This window comes from Procambarus clarkii, chromosome 6 (assembly GCF_040958095.1).
Source record: "Procambarus clarkii isolate CNS0578487 chromosome 6, FALCON_Pclarkii_2.0, whole genome shotgun sequence".
Taxonomy (NCBI): domain Eukaryota; kingdom Metazoa; phylum Arthropoda; class Malacostraca; order Decapoda; family Cambaridae; genus Procambarus; species Procambarus clarkii.
Window position 1 is genome coordinate 44,217,823 of NC_091155.1, and position 17,088 is coordinate 44,234,910.

Here is a 17,088-nt window from a genome sequence, read left to right on the forward strand (position 1 = left end):
GGCACCAAGGCACCGAACCCCGAAAACCCCGAAGAGAAAGCCGGCAACGCAGCAACTGACACAAGGCCCCCAGAAGACGAACCCAATGATCGCGAGAGAGGCAGAAGGTGCGTCCCCGAAGAGGAAGCCGGCAATGCAGCAACTGACACAAGGCCCCCGGAGGACGAACCCAATGATCATGAGAGAGGCGCAAGGGGTGTCCCCGAAGAAACCAAAACAGATGCCGAAGTCAAGGTTGCCAGGGTCTCCTAGCGAGTAGACCAGCACGGCGAAGTTCAGACTCCCACACAACCGCTCGAGTAACCACCGAGTGACCCGGGACCACCTCAGAAACAGCCAACGGCGAGACCGCAGCCGCACCAACGCCTCTGGACAGAGAGACAAGGAAGCGGTCCAAGAATCCCAAACAAGACCCAACCAGGTCTGAACCTGGGATGGAACCAGATGGGACTTCCTCCAGTTCGCCAGGAACCTGAACCTGGCGAGCTGGGAAAGAACCATATCCCTGGCAAGCAGACAAGCTGACTGACTGGGAGCCCACACCAGCCAGTCATCGAGCTAGGCCAAAACCCGAATCCCTAGCAGACGCAGACGGGTCACCACAACCCGGGTCAGACGTGTGAAAACGCGAGATGCCAGATTCAAGCCAAAGACAGGCAACAAAAGTGGTAAGCCTGATGCCCAACCACGAAACCTAACCTGTCCCTGAACCCCGGATGAATAGGAACATGCCAATAAGCATCCTTGAGGTTCAGGGACACCATCCAGGCACCTGGCTCCAACAGAAGCCGGATCTGAGACAGAGTAGTCATCCGAAAGGAGGGGGCAAGGAATCCAGGGGTTCAGACGGAACAAGTCCAGAATGAACCTCAGATCCGCACAGTCCCGTTTCAGCACTGGAAACAGGCGGAAAACCCACCTGAGGGACGGGGTCATTTCGACCACACCCAAGCGCACCTACTTCAAGATACTTGATGAAGCACAGGGGAAGCAGCCTGCCCTGTTAGCCTCGAACCCCCGAAAGGAGGACGAGCCGCCCAACACCACCGCAGGCCGGAGGACACGACCGAAAGGCCCACAAAGTTTGGAACCAAGCGTGGGCAAACAGAGTGAGCCTTCCCCCCATCACCCCTTCAATGGGGTGAACTGTGAAAGGGCCGACGCCCTTTACGAGAAACCATACGTCGAACAAGGCAATCACAGCATCAACCAGACGACGCCGGCACCAAAGGCAACGTCGGCTCAGAAACTGGCACCAATGGCCCACCTCGACCAGCGAAACCCTGAACTCTGGCTCGACCCCTCTGAGATGGCCAAGAATGACCGTCCCAGAGAACCAACAAATCCAACATAGAACGGCAACTAGATGAAGTCGCTTGCAGAAACTGCGAGACCACAGCCTCTGCAAACAACAACGGACAAAATGGAGACGAAAACCTAAGAGCCAGGGCCCAAGCGAATTCCAAAGAGAGGGAGAGCACAGCCTGATGGCACGCAAGGCGAGAAGCAAAAAACAGAGACACCGCCTCCTTCAGGATGGGCGCAAAGAGCTTCAACAGTGCAGCCGATGCCCTAGCTGCCGAAGTCAGCATCCCAGACAAAAGCCCATCACTCAACGCTTTCACATCCTCCTCAAGCCAGGCAGAAGATAGCTTGAGAGGGGAAAATATATGTAAGACCGAAGTCAAATGCCCACAGGCGCCCAAATCCTCCACAACCAACGATGCCGAAAAAAGCAGAAAAGATGAGGAACGATGCGGAAAAGCAGACAAGAAGGGGGTCTGCTGGTTGGACCCATAGAAACCCCTGTGTGGTTGGAAGCATTCTATGTCTGCCATTGATTGGGTCAGGTACCCAGAAAGGTAGGCACCCAAAAACAAACCCTATCTGGCGGCCACCAATGGGCCAACAGGACTACTCTTCCTTGGTAAATCTCCAAGTGATCCAGGACCTGGAGCAACAGTGAAACCAGGAGGGGAAGAGGTACAGGTAACCCCACCTTGACCAGTCCAGCCTGAAGGCATTGACCCCCGATGGCCTTGCTGTCAGGAAAGGGCGTCACATAATTCGAGTGATATCTCGACCATGCCGACATAATAAGGTCCACCTCCAGGAGCCCGTATGTCTGGCAGAGCCAATTATAAATGAGTCAGCATCAACTGTCCATTCCGTGGACAAGGAAATGAACTGAGACACACCATCCGCCAGAATGTTGGACACCTCCCAAACGTAAACAGCCAGGAGAGAGCCAAACCCAGAGAGTTCAGCAGATGAGTCACCCAAAGTGACTAGCCCTAAAGAGGCAAGGACCGCATCGAACCCCTACGGTTCAGGCAATGAACCACAATGGAGTAGGTCGAATGGAGCCAGATCGTCGATCCGCAAGAGACCTGAAACTTATGAAGTGATATCCACACTGCCGTTAACTACCACACCATGTTCTGGGCCTGACGGAAGGACGGATCACACCACCCTCGGCCAGCTTGGTGACCATTTGTCACAAAGCCCCACCCAAGAGACGATGCATCCATGAACATATCAAGCAAGAGCTCGGGTAGAAGCCAAGGCACTGAATCCCGAAAAACCCGAAGAGGAAGCCAACGACGCAGCAGCTGACGTAAGGCATCCAGAGGCCGAACCCAGCAATCACGAGAGAGGCGGAAGGGACATCCTCGAAGGAACCAAAACAACTGACAAAGCCAAGCCCGACTCGGCAAGTAGATCATCACTGCAAAGTTCAGACTCCTGCATAAATCCTTGAGGAACCGACTCATGACCCAAGAGCCCTCCAGAAACATACAAAGGTGAGAACGCAGCCACAGCAGAGCCTCCGAAGGAAGAGACAGGTAAGCAGTCCGAGAGTCCCACACAAAACCCAGCCAAGACTGAACCTGAGAAGGACCCCCAGATGGGACTTTCTCCAGTTCACCAGGAACCTGAACTCGGCGAGCTGGGAAAGAACCAAATCCCTGGCGAGCAGACACACAGACTGGCTGGGAGCCCACACCAGCCAGTCATCGAGGTAGGCCAGAATTCTAACCCCCTAAGAGACACAGACGGGCCACCACGACCTGGGTAAGACGTGTAAACACGCGAGGGGCCAAATTCAAGCTGAATGAAAGGCAATGAAAGCAGTAAGCCCGACAACAAAACCGAGCCAGTCCTAAACCCCTGAATGAATCAGGATGTGCTACTACGCATCCCCGGAGGTCCAGGGACACCATCCAAGTGCTCGGCTCCAAGAGAAGATGTAATTGGGACAGAGTAGTCATCCGAAAATAGGGATAATAGACCCAGGGGATCAGACAGGACAAGTCCAGATTGAACCGCAGGTCCGCACAGTCCTGTTTTGGAACTGGAAACAGGCAGGAAACACACCTGTGAGATGTACCGACCATGCCCAAGCAAACCCACTCTAAGATGACTTGACAGAGGGCAGGAAAGAAGTCCTGCCCCGCCAGCCCCAAACCCCCCAAAGGGGGAAAGGCCACCCACCCAACGCCACTACAGGCCACAAGAAACGACCCGAAATGCCTACAAATCATGGTACCAGGCATGTGCGAATAGCGTGAGCCTCCCCTTCCCCCACCCAACGCCCAGTCCAATGAGCAGAGCGATCACTGCGCCGACCAGTTATTGTCAGTTCCAAAGACTGAGCAGGCTCTGAAACTGGCACCACTGGCCTACCACAACAGGAGGAAGATCCCCCCCCCCCTCGAGAACCAGCAAGTCTGACATCGGGACGACAACTCAAAGCCACTTGCAGATACTGCACAACCTACTCTGATCAAGAAAAAGAACACTGTTTCCCAAAAACGGTGGGTTTTCTGAGTGGAAGAAAACGTATGTCTGGAAGCCGACTTTAACCGCCCCAAGCTGCGCGCGCATTGACCCGAGGTTATATAAACCGGGACGGAGACGGCGTGGGCCCCTTTCCCCAAGCCAGCAGCTGCTCTTACATAACGATTCACTGCTGCTCAGCGAGTCGTAAACACAGAAGTTTAGCCCGCTCAACTGTTCTCCCAGCATGGACCCTACACCAGTTCCTCTCGACACCGACGAGGAGCGTCCCGTCAGGGGCGTCCTGCCCTTCTCAACATTTAAGGTAGTGTTTGTGTTTTGTTGGCGCGTCGGACCAGTGTTTGTCTCGTGTGTTGGCGCGCGCGCTCTGATGCACGCCTGCTGGTTCAGCCTTGGTGACCAAATGCAGGTGCAGTGGTCCTAGAGGGGGTGGTGCCCCTCGGTGTTATGGGGCACTGGGTTTTCTCCAGTAGGTGGCTGTAATTTGGAGCACACTCGGGAGGAGGCCTGAACATCCCACCCCCACCCTCACCCAGTCGACGTGAGGCTTTACATTCAGGTTTGTTTTAACTTTTGCTTATTGCCTATAAGTTATTAGGTAAAGTCAGCTAGGTTAGGCTAGCTGCCGAGTCACAGGCCTCTGGCCCCTAGCTTTGTTTTCATGGATTTGTTTTCCCACAAGTTTCCTTAATTTACTACTGAAATTTATGCAGTGTTAAGCTGCATGTTTCTTTAGCTGGTTTGTTTTAACTTTTGGTCATTGCCTATAAGTTAGTAGGTAAAGTTAGCTAGGTTAGGCTAGCTGCTGAGTCACAGGCCTCTGGCCACTAGCTTTGTTTCATGGACTTGTTTTTCCATAAGTTTCCTTAACTTATTAATGAATTTAACGCAGTGTCAAGCCCATGTTTCTTTTGCAGGTTGTACATTTAGGTTTATTTAACTTTTGCTTTTGCCTTTAAGTTATTAGGGAAAGTCAGCTAGGTTAGGCTAGCTGCAGTGTCACAGGCCTCTGGCCCCTAGCTTTGTTTTCATGGACTTGTTTTCCCACAAGTTTCCTTAATTTACTACTGAAATTTATGCAGTGTTAAGCTGCATGTTTCTTTAGCTGGTTTGTTTTAACTTTTGGTCATTGCCTATAAGTTAGTAGGTAAAGTTAGCTAGGTTAGGCTAGCAGCAGTGTCACAGACCTCTGGCCCCTAGCTTTGTTTTCATAGAATTGTTTTTCCATAAGTTTCCTTAATTTATTATTGAATTTTATGCAGTGTCAAGCTGCATGTTTCTTTAGCTGGTTTTACATTTGTTTGTTTAACTTTTGCTATTGCCTTTAAGTTATTAGGTAAGTTAGCTAGGTTAGGCTAGCTGCAGTGTCACAGGCCTCTGGCCCCTAGCTTTGTTTTATGGATTTGTTTTTCCATAAGTTTCCTTAATTTACAGTATTAATGATTTTTATGCGGTGTCAAGCTGCGTGTTCCTTTGCTGGTTTTACATTTATGTTTGTTTAACCTCTGCTTTGCCTTTTATGTGATTATGTAAAGTCAACCAGGATGTGTTAGTTGTAGGCGTCTCCAGGCGTCTCGTCGGGCCGGTTTAGCCCGCACGTTTGTCACAGACGTTGTCGTAAGTCCGGTGTAGCCCGGTACATTTGTTCCCAGTTTTTTCGTCCGGCTGGTATAGCCGGCACGTTCGTACCCAGACGTTTTCGTCTGGCCGGTGTAGCCCGGTACAGTTGTTCCCAGACGTTTCGTCCGGCTGGTATAGCCGGCACGTTCGTACCCAGACGTTTTCGTCTGGCCGGTGTAGCCCGGTACATTTGTTCCCAGACGTTTCGTCCAGCTGGTATAGCCAGCACGTTCGTACCCAGACGTTTTCGTCTGGCCGGTGTAGCCCGGTACATTTGTTCCCAGACGTTTCGTCCAGCTGGTACAGCTGGCACGTTCGTACCCAGACGTTTTCGTCTGGCCGGTGTAGCCCGGTACGTCAATTCCACCACGTTTCGTTCGAATGCTGTAGCACAATATTCCCGTGTTTTCCTTGGTCGCGTGTACCAGATGTTGGTCTGCCTGGAGTGCCCGGTTACGCGGGCCCCTTCCTCATCCCAAGTTTTCAGCGTCCAGCATAACGCCTGGCCGTGCGGTATGCCGCTTGAGCTACTTCAAATCAAATGTTTATTTAGGTAAGGTACATATATACAAGAGGGTTTACGAGTAATGGATTTAATTCTAATTATTGCGGTCAATTTTAATTAATTCTGTTCAATTTTATTACATTCCTTTATTTAGACTTTCAGCTTGATTAGTTTCATTACGCGGCAAATTTAGGAAATTTATAGCATTGCTTACACCTCCTGCCTTAAAAAAAAAAAAAAAAAAATCTATTCGTAAAAGAATTCGTATTTCCATGTCAATTTAGTAAACAGGAGCCCGCTCCTGTTTTGGTGATTTACGTTCCTCCATCATTAACCAAACGCTTACTAAAATAACTTGTTATATCCTTAGCCTCCCAGTCATGACGTGTATTAAGATTAAAGTCTTCCTCAATTTAGCATGGAGCAAGCCTCTGACTTTAGATTATTCCTGCACTTGTTTTATGAGCCATTTCCCTCAGCAATTTGTTACTGCAATTTATGCATTGCGTTTGCTCCATGTTTTATACAACTTTTCTGCCGCGATTAAACTTTCAGTTTATTCCTCAATTTAGTCGGAAGGTACTGCTGCTTCCCAGCTGACGTCCTTCCTGTGACGAGTTAAGCCGGCGATGTTTCAGTTTTATATTTATTTGGTCATATAGCTAGGCGGCCTCCCAGGCCGCTGGTTTATCCAGACGTGTTGTCTGCCCGGTGTAGCCCGGATGTCACTGCGGCCTCCCAGGCCGCTGGTTTACCCAGACGTGTTGTCTGCCCGGTGTAGCCCGGATGTCACTGCGGCCTCCCAGGCCGCTGGTTTACCCAGACGTGTTGTCTGCCCGGTGTAGCCCGGACGTCACAGCAGCCTCCTAGGCCGCTGGTCGCGAAGTTCCAGCTGACGTGTCTTTTTTCACTCCTTTTCGTTATTGTATTTGGTTGTATTTACCTCGGCTCAGTGTTAATCCCGTTTCTCTAGAGAGTTATAGTCCAGCTTCATTTTGAGCATACTTTGTTTTGCAATTTATAATTATTTATAATTAATTATAGTTATAATTGGTTTATAATTTTATTATTTACACCATTTATTTAAGATTATTCATGTAATATAATTTATTACATTGTTAGGCTTTTACAACGACGTTGTCCAGCCGGTGTTGCTCCTGCGGAGGATGGGCCAGCTGGTGGCTCGGCCGTAGCTGTTGCAGCGGGCGCCCTCACAGACTCGGCTAGTTTCAGCAGACGATGTTACAGCTGCTAACACCCCAGTTCCATCTTAGGCTTCCCGGCAGCCGATGCTTCAGTCAGGAACCTCCAGCTGAAGCGTTCCACCCGACGTTGCGCCCAGCAATTTATTTTTCTTCCATTCTGCGGCACTTGCCGTCATCGGTTATTTACGATATTACATTGTATTCTTACATTGTACGATTATTTACGACATTGTATTCTTAATATTATTCCTTATTACAGTTACTGGATGACGGTTCCCTGCCGTCGATTTCACTTTGCTCCTGTTCTAAAAGATGTAGTCGAAGTTCACGGCGCACTAGCTGCGGCTTGCAGACGCTCGTTGACAACACAAGACTACACTCAGCGGCCACTTAAGGCAGACTCCTTGGCTTCTATCCAGCCCTATCACCCGTCTGGAGGCAGAGATGGGACGGAGACCAAGGGTAATGTTCCCCGCTCACATTCTACATCCGCTTAGGACACAAGCATGTTATAGATTTGGCTTTAAGAATTGGTTCTTATTCCATTTTATGGTTTATGTATATATTGCTTTATTGTATATACCCGTTCTTGGTATATGTATTGTTATATTCAAGATTTATAGTGTTTCGTATTATCCCTGTTTATAGTTGCTTTGTGCTTCTTTGCTGTTCTCCTACTGGCTTTCTCCCACCTTTGCTCTTAGCAAAGGTACTTCCCCCTTCTGTTTGCTGGAAGATTCTTAGATTGTTAGCCCCCTTCATTGCTTCAGTATAATTGTTCGGAAAACTCTTTATTCATCCAGGATTGTTAATTAAGGAATCTCTTAATTCCTGTGCCGGGCTCCCTCCCCCCGTTTTACGTCTCCGTTTGATTCAGCTAGGGTTTCCCTCTCGTCTGTGCCCTTGCCTGTCACGATAACACTGCGTGCCGCTTCCGCCCACCCTTACTGCCTTATATCTTTCAGCCTGGGGGAGGTGATCTACACAACAAAAAATAGACGCACGCTCCGACTGGACCAGGTATCGCTTACATGGTCAGGAATCGACACTCTTCGGATCCTACAAGCGCAGTGCAGGGCGCACGCATACCCTAGCCCAGCGGGCGCCCCCCGGCAAGTTCTACCCGGCCTGTGCCCAGTGAACAGGCAACACTTCCTCAGGGCGATTAATTCGCGCCGCCCTCGCAGAGATAGGCTCGCCTTCAGCCGACCACGCACTCTTACCTTTAGAATTGACAGGGCCACTCGGCTCTCTTGACGGGCTAGCCATCGGAGTTAACGGCGGGTCCAGCAACCAGCTGCAACACCCAGCTGACTACGTCCAGGACGTTGTTGCACTGCTATTCTGAGGCCTCCTTGCGACCAGCGGGCCTCGCCCTTCGGGGGGGGGTCCGGCCAGCTGGCCTGCGGTGGGGGTGCAGCGCCGGTCCCCAAGTGTCCCGCTGTCCGCAGCTAATCCTTTGCCCAGTCTACGTGCTAGTAAGAGTAAGGAACCCCTTCTCCTTAATCCTTCTCCCGCTGGCCCTCCCGGGATTGGGGGTGCTCCGCCGGAACCCCCAAAGTGATAAGCCTGCAGATAGCTAAGAAATATTCCCATGAATTGTAATTAGTCTAATTAATGCAACTTTCATTTACTACCTATGGATGTAGTTATTAATTGTAATTGATCTCTACTTTATCATTAAGGATTATTCATTATAATTATTCCTTAATACTTTATTGTTATGCACTAGTCAATAATTATTTATTCATCCAAATTAGCTATTGGATTCATTAAAATAATTGCTTATCATTATACTATTTGTTATTATTATTATTTATTATATAATAATAATTTTATCTATTAATTTGTTATTTATTAATTTATATAATAAATTAATTTATTATATATTAATTTTATATATTAATTTATTATTCATTATAAAATAAACAAGTCCCCAATCTGAGCACGTTTTCTTCCAACCTCAGAAAATACTAATCAACAACAGATACTCTGCAAACAGCAAAGGACAAAAAGGCCTAGAAAACCTAAGAACCATGGCCCAAGCAGACTCCTCAGACTGAGCGAGCACCACCTGCTAGCACGCGAGACAGGAAGCAAAGAACAGAAACACCGCCTCCCGCAGGATTGGTGCAAACAGCTTCAACAGGGCAGCCAATGCCCACACCACCGAGAACAGCACACTAGACCCAAGACTGACCCCAAGCGCCTCCACGTTGGATTTTCTGCCAACCAAGACAACTCCAAAATATCGTAACGCACCCAGTAAGGAAAGGAAAGGAAGAACCTAACTCAAAAGAAGCAGGATCAATTATTGAGGCATAATCTGGGTCACACAGGAGGTTAGCCGCAATGACCTCCTGCACCTTATGAAGCAGGAGGCTGAAAACCTCTGAAAGGAAGAAATCGAAATACCCAAGGGAACCCGGAACTTAACCCGGGGAAGGGTTGATGCCATATCAAATTTGTACAAGGCGGGGGGAATAAGAAAACTCCACTCCCTGCAGCAACAAGTCCCGCTCAGAGGGGTACCAAAACCCAAGCGGGGTCAAACAGGGCCCAAGCCCCCCAAGTTAGCCCCCTCCCCCGCCCCAGGAACCTCCACATCAAGACCCGGGGCCGAGCCATCCTCCAAACCCTCCACCTCAGAAGAAAAGGCAGGAGCCGCCAGTAAACCAGGAACGAAGGGGGCCCACTTGTCAGACCCAGAAGCACCAGTTGGAAGAACGGGCTCGAATGCCTCCGTCGCCACACCGGATGGGGCATTCCCACGAAACTGCCCAAGTCTCACCACCCACTAAACCCTGCACCAACTCTGAAACTCTCAAACATTTTGGAGCTAGAAGCTGGGGGAAAAGGAACAGGACAAACAACAGCAGGAGAAGGCCTAGGGTACATGGACGAAACCAAAGTCGAAGCGACCAACACCCTGAAGTCTGAGTCCTTATAACCAAAACGGGGCAGCCATGGGGCATCCAGGTGAGGAGCTAACCTAGTGCACTGCAGCAACTTAAAATGCACATGCAACGCCAAAGCTGCCTGCACCCAAATATTAAGATCAGTGGACTAGATGAACTAGAGTACAAGCAAGCAACACCATTCACAGGACTCCAGGTTGAAGGTGTCACTGACCCAACAGGCAGCATGACGGGGCACATCCGGTGATTGTCACCCTGAGACAAGGAGACAGACCAACCTTCAATCTCAAACAAAGCGAGATGGGGACCCCAGGAGACACATATCCATCGGACCACTGAGTCCCAGTGAGATTTTCCAGGACTCTTAAATGCTCTGCTAAGGGAAGCCCAGGCAAGGTACTTCTAACCAGTGCCCCAAACTACCAAGTGAACTACAGTACAGTACTAACACTATGGGTCATTGATGACGCAGTATGGCGTCAAAAATTTTGTAGACGAACAGTATGGCGTCAAAAAATAAAAAAAAATTGGCCTGCTCTCGGCTTGGCTGTGGGTGGGGCGCGCCGCAGTTTTGGACATTATATGCATATAATCTTGTAGGTAATTTTATTACAAACACATTGATACCAAAATGAAAGACTTAGGATGAGAATTGAGGAAACAAAGTTGAAAAGAGTATACACATTTTATTGCTCTTGAAGAGCACTCACGGGGGTAATGCGCTGTCACTTTCTCTGTTTGTTGTGGGTGGTACGCCGAGCTTTTGGACTTTATATGCCTTTAGTCCTGTGGAGAATTCTATTGTGAACACATTGATACCAAATTGAAAAACCTAGGACGAGAATTGAAATGATAAAGTTGAAAAGAGTATACACTTCAGCATCACTGTGCGCTCCCCTGGAATGCCAGGCGCACCTTGGGATGGCGGGGCGCTCTCTCGCCCAAAGCGCCAAAGTGTTCTAATTGCTGAACCCCCATGATGTGTACACACACAGGGACATAACGGAGGACCCCCAAGAAATACAATTAGATAAGGGTCAACAACACCAAGGGCAGACCCTCCACCAGGCAGAAAACAGAAGGAAAAGAAAAACCCCGCACGAGTTCCACGTCACAGGCAGAACAGAGCCAGCCGCTGTTATATGGTGAAAACTAGCTACACAGTACCTTGCACCCCTACCAGTGACAAAGCTACCTCCTACCCAGAAACAAACAGAGGTGCTTGAAACACACCCCAGCTGACTCCAAGAGCAGGCAATCACCGAGCAGCAAAAAACCATGACAGAGGTTTTTTGCCAGAAGATTTGACAGAAACTGCAAGGAAAATGACAGGTTGGATAACAAGAACTTTTCACACTAGAGATGCTATACCGATGATGACACTTTTCAAAACGCTTGTGCTCTCTAGAGTGGAGTACTGCTGCACAATGATAGCACCTTTCAAAGCTGGAGAAATTGCTGACTTGGAGAGCGTGCAGAGATCCTTTACTGCTAGAATCCACTCAGTAAAACATCTAAACTATTGGGACCGACTAAAGAGCCTAAATCTGTACTCCCTTGAGCGCAGGCGGGAGAGATACATAATAATTTACACGTGGAAAATATTAGAGGGGCTGGTCCCAAACCTGCACACAGAAATAACATCACATGAGACCAGGAGGCATGGCAGGATGTGCAGAATACCCCCGTTGAAAAGCAGAGGTGCAACAGGTACTCTGAGAGAGAACTCTATCAACATCAGAGGCCCGAGACTGTTCAACACGCTTCCACTACACATAAGGGGCATAACTGGCCGACCCCTCACAGTGTTCAAGAGAGAACTGGATAAGCACCTCCAAAGGATACCTGATCAACCAGGCTGTGACTCATACGTCAGGCTGCAAGCAGCCGCATCCAACAGCCTGGTTGATCAGTCCAGCAACCAGGAGGTCTGGTCGACGACCGGGCCGTGGGGACGCTAAGCCCCGGAAGCACCTCAAGGTAACCCCAAGGTAGGAGGTAGATCCCGAGTGACTTGTGGGAGATAACCCCAAGCCACAAGGGCAGTACGTACAGGGCACCTAGGGAAGAGAACCCTAGGCACATCCAGTCTGAGTATGAGTGAAATTACTCCTGGCTCACACACCACCACACCACAAGGCACAGCACTAGAACAAGTCCGGAACCAGAGTCACACAACTGCCAGATCTCACATCAGCCACAGAACTGAGGGTATGGGTAGCCAGTGCATGGGGTCTGTGGCTCCCCCTTTCCCCTCCCCTGGGGAGGAGGAGCTGCGACGACGGCGGCGCGGTGACGGTTGTGGCATCATTCTCATTTGCTCATTTTTCGTTTGGGGAGCTCTGTCCAACAGTTCGGCTTTCAGTAGCAATTGTTTTAACCAGATTCAGATTCAGATTCAGATTCAGATTCAGATGTTTATTCAGGTAAGGTATATACATACAAGTGATGTTACATTAATGGATTGATATATAGATAGAGCTAGTACATACAATGCCTAAAGCCACTATTACGCAATGCGTTTCGGGCAAGAAAAACATTAATATCTAGAACTTAATACTAATTGAGCATAAAGAATAAAAAGTGTTGAGAACAAATACAAATAAAGATAAAAAAAAAGGGGGAACATGACTGAAAAAGCAGCACAAATACAATAGGTTGACAAACAGTGTTGATTAAAAAAAAAAGAAAATAACGGACATGGGTTGACAATAGAGGAGTGAGGTAGGTTACAGGGAATTTATTAGGTAGTGTTTAGTTTTTATCTTAAACTGGTTGAGAGAGGTACTGTCTTTAACATGGTTGGGAAGGTCATTCCACATTCTGGGCCCCTTGATTTGTAGAGCATTTCTGGTTTGATTAAGTCGTACTCTAGGAATATCAAAACTGTATTTATTTCTGGTGTGGTGCTCATGGGTTCTGTTACAACCTTCTATGAAGCTTTTGAGATCAGGATTGGCATTACAAGTTAGCGTTTTGTATATGTATAGTACACATGAGAGAATGTGCAGTGACTTAATGTCTAACATATTCAGGGATTTGAATAGGGGTACCGAGTGATGTCTGGGGCCAGAATTGGATATTGTCCTAATAGCAGCTTTGTGTTGAGTAATTAGAGGACGTAAATGATTTTGGGTAGTAGAGCCCCAAGCACAAATACCATAGTTGAGATATGGATAGATAAGGGAGTAATAGAGAGTCACCAGGGCAGGGCATGGTACATAATATCTGATCTTAGAAAGAGTGCCCACAGTTTTTGAAACTTTTTTAGATATGTTTAGAATGTGTCCCTGGAAATTCAGCTTGTGGTCAATGAGAATGCCAAGGAATTTGCCATCTAATTTGTTACAAATTTGGGTATTGTTTATTTTGAGATTTATTTGATTAGAGGATTTATTGCCAAACAGAATATAGAAAGTTTTGTCAATGTTAAGGGTGAGTTTGTTGGCAGTTAGCCACAGATGGACTTTATTTAGCTCAGTATTTACTGTGGCATTTAGAGCAATGGGATCAGGACTGGAGTAAATGAAGGTTGTGTCGTCAGCAAATAGGATTGGTTTGAGGTGTTGGGAGGCATTTGGAAGGTCATTAATGTAGATGAGAAAGAGGAGAGATAAGGTTTGTTTTGGGACGCCTAACTTTCTGGGTGCCTGACCCAGTCAATGGCAGACATAGAATGCTTCCAACCACACGGGGGTTTCTATAGGCCATTGCTCCTTGTGCCTCTCTAAGGGGACAAGGTTCTGGCTCGTGGGATGCCAGGGTCTAATACATTCATATCGGCCTGTATGTCTCCGGGGGGGGGGGGCAAAGAGGCTCCCCACAGAAAGCTTGATACAATATATATAATTTACATTGTTTACCTGCAAATTCTCCACTGTATCATATATCAAATGCATGAATTTTTATATAAACATTAATATTATTATTATTACTACACAGAGAAATCCCACTAACATGATGTAGCAATGAAAATATCCATGAGCCATGATGAGAACTCAAACCTATGCACTGGGTATTCCTAGGCACACACACGCCAGAACACTAGGCCACAAGATGGTCAAAAGAAATGCATCCTGGGATTCTACTGAACCCATAAGAATACCTGAGGCTTTCACTGACGTCAAACCAGGGTTTCACACAATCCCCCCCCCCCTCCCCCCACCATGCACTCTGGCTCTGAAATCTAGGAATGTTCTACCTCTGATGCTCTTCTTCCAATACGCAAAGAGAAATCACACTAACACGATGTATTGATGAGAAAAATCTGTAGGAGCCATGATGAGGATTTGACCTTATGTGCTGGGTATTCTCAGGCATACATCCCTGACTACTAAGCCACATGGTCAAAAGGATTGCAACCATGGGTTCTACTGAACCTTTGAGGGTTCCTGAGGCTTCTACTTAAGCTAAACCAGGGTTTCTCACAATTTCACACAAGGAAACCTCGAGTGTTCAATAGATCACCAGGTTGCAATCCTTTTGACTATGTCGTGACCTAGTTGTATGGGGGCGTCTGCCTGGGAATACCCAGCGCATAGGTTCGAATCCTCATCATGGCTCCTTCGGATTCTATTAATAATAATAATAATACAGTAATATTATTATTATTATTATTATTATTATTATTATTATTATTATTATTATAGATATATTTTCTAAATTTTTTTATTCTTATATTTTTACCCCATTTAAAAGTAGAGTGTTAAATTGCATAGCAAACACCAGCACAAAGTGTTCACATAGTACTGAATATACATTTATTGCAGAACAGTACAGTACGTACCTGTGCTTTCTCCGAGTTGTCAAACCCAAGAAGCCAATTGAAGAATTGCCGATACCATGGTATGCCGTCTTGCTGTTCATCATCATCATCTGGAGAAATTACTATATCTAAATTTTAAAAATCTTAATATTTCCAATGTGATCTGTAGTTTAGACACCAGAGAGTAATTCATAGTAAGCAATTGATAATACTCAGTGTTAACTAAAATGCAATGACCTGACTACCCATTTCCAAAATACCAGGGCAATACAAATTACATACCTGTCATTACAGTTGCTATTTCTATCAATCTAAATATTTGTATTTTGATTTAAAAATCGGTCCATTTTATTTTTGTAGGGTGAATGAAAATTGCATAAAGCCCAGGCACTGGAAATGCTATGCTGGTAACCTCCTGAATGGAACAAGCAATCCTGGTAACCCGAAACCAACGGAAAGAGTCAAAGGGAGCAACAAGGGGGAACGGGGTTCACCAGCACACACCCTAAGCTAAGCTAAATAAGGTGAAAAAAAATCTAAAGCACTTAAAGGGCAAAGTGAGAATTAAAAAAACAAGGAAACAAGCCCGTAGCCCCAGGACCAAACTGCGTAAAACGAGCTACCAGAGAGAACCGTTGGTGCACCTATGTGTTAGTGGAATAACTGGTCAGGCAAACCACAGTGCACCCTGCCAGCCAAAAATACTATCAACCCAAGAGAAGACAGTTTCTCACAGACTACCATCTTTCCTAAAAGGCAAAGACCTCCCCAAGCGAGGAGGCCCTCTAAAGAGTGTCCTGAACACCCCCAGGGAAGACAACCCTGAATGCACAAGGGAAGTATGCCATGAGTGTGCAGGGAACAGAAACCTGAGCTCATACAGCTCCAAGTACCCTAAACTCCAGGTTCATACTACACAAATGCATATAACCAGCCTCAGAGCAGGATTGTTCGAATCTAAGGAGCCAAAAGCATGAATGTAAATGACTGGTAACACAACCAGACTCTTTATAGCCCAATCAGGCTACAAACAGCTGAAAGTAGTGAGCGTAAACAGCTGGAATGCAATGGGCTCCGTAAAATTCAAGTAGGCTACAGAGCCGAACAAGGCAACCCTGCCTCAAAGGCAAAACACCACCTAGCTGATTAAAAGAGATCGGAGCTAGAGTGATTAGGACTGCACCAAGGTACCATCAGAATAGAACTAGATGTGAGGCGAGTCAGCTGACATGGCATGCCTCCCTCCTCATGCCAAATGAGGGTGGAGGTGAGGCAAAGAAGTGGGTTATCTCTTCTTGAGGTTATCTTGAGATGATTTCGGGGCTTAACGTCCCACGTGGCCCCGGTCCTCGAAGCCAGTTTCATGAAATTTTAATGACTTGTTTTTATTTTTGGGGGAGTTTTTTTGGCAATTTTAGGGCTATGGTCTCTGTTTTAACAATGCAGTAGTCTGTTTTGGTTTGCCTATCTTTCTTGGTGCCTTCCCCGGTTGGTGCCAAGTATGATTAACTTTAAATGTAAAGTGTTCATAGGCCATTGCTCACTGCACCCCTCTGAGGGAACAAGGTTCTGACCCGTAGTCCCTGGTAGGCCAATAGAACTCTGCGACTGATGGCACCTAGTAGTATGGCACTGATCATGTACAATAGCTTCAGGGAGCCGACAGAGCTTTCCCCAGAAAAAACACAAAAATTTAAAAAAGCACTGGCGCTCCCCAGCCCCCAACCCTCCTACTGTCGGAAAATCTGACACCATTTAATAATATTACATGCAATTGCAGATAATATTGCTGTGTTGTATAAACAAGTTACCCATAGAAAATGTAACTTGTAGTGGAACTTTCCATCTATAGAAAACAGGATATCATTGCCACATACTATTATAAATTCACCAGCTATTCTGCTGGGAATTATTCTTAAATACATTAGTCTTTGGACTTTACCATCCTAAAAACATCTTATTTTAATTAACTTAATTATCAGAATCAAAATAGAGTAAATGTGACCATTCTATCAGTTACTGACATCTCTACAAAGTGAGGGAGGCGTCAGTAGTGAGGAGGGAGTGGTCAGCCATTGTTGTTAGACCACAGAGTCGTGGGGCAAATTCGGCTCCTATATAAATTCTCTTGGACGAAGTGTTATGGAAGATCAGAGTAGTGATCTGCCATCATCAACACGCTGTCAACAATCTCAAGGGAAGTGTTTTTCCGAAACCCGTTATCTAATCATTTTTGGCCATTAATGTTAGGTAGATATTGGGGAACCGGTTAGA

The 17,088-nt window shown here is 46.9% G+C and overlaps 1 protein-coding gene and 1 long non-coding RNA gene across 3 annotated transcripts in view; one reads left to right on the forward strand and one right to left on the reverse strand.

The window, feature by feature from the left end:
• LOC123754088 (sodium/mannose cotransporter SLC5A10) overlaps window positions 1–17,088 on the reverse strand; it is a 233,970-nt gene that overhangs the window by 16,226 nt on the left and 200,656 nt on the right. Inside the window, exon 14 of the mRNA XM_045736248.2 lies at window positions 14,836–14,924. Within this exon, the coding sequence (XP_045592204.1) occupies window positions 14,836–14,924 (89 nt within the window). The remainder of the gene's footprint in view (window positions 1–14,835; window positions 14,925–17,088) is intronic.
• LOC138354573 (uncharacterized) lies at window positions 3,799–9,073 on the forward strand. Of its 2 annotated transcripts, none has more exons than XR_011223593.1 (2): window positions 3,799–4,105; window positions 7,391–9,073. It is a non-coding gene; the product is annotated as an uncharacterized lncRNA (long non-coding RNA). The 2 variants fall into 2 exon arrangements; XR_011223592.1 differs by lacking the exon at window positions 3,799–4,105 and adding an exon at window positions 4,112–4,360.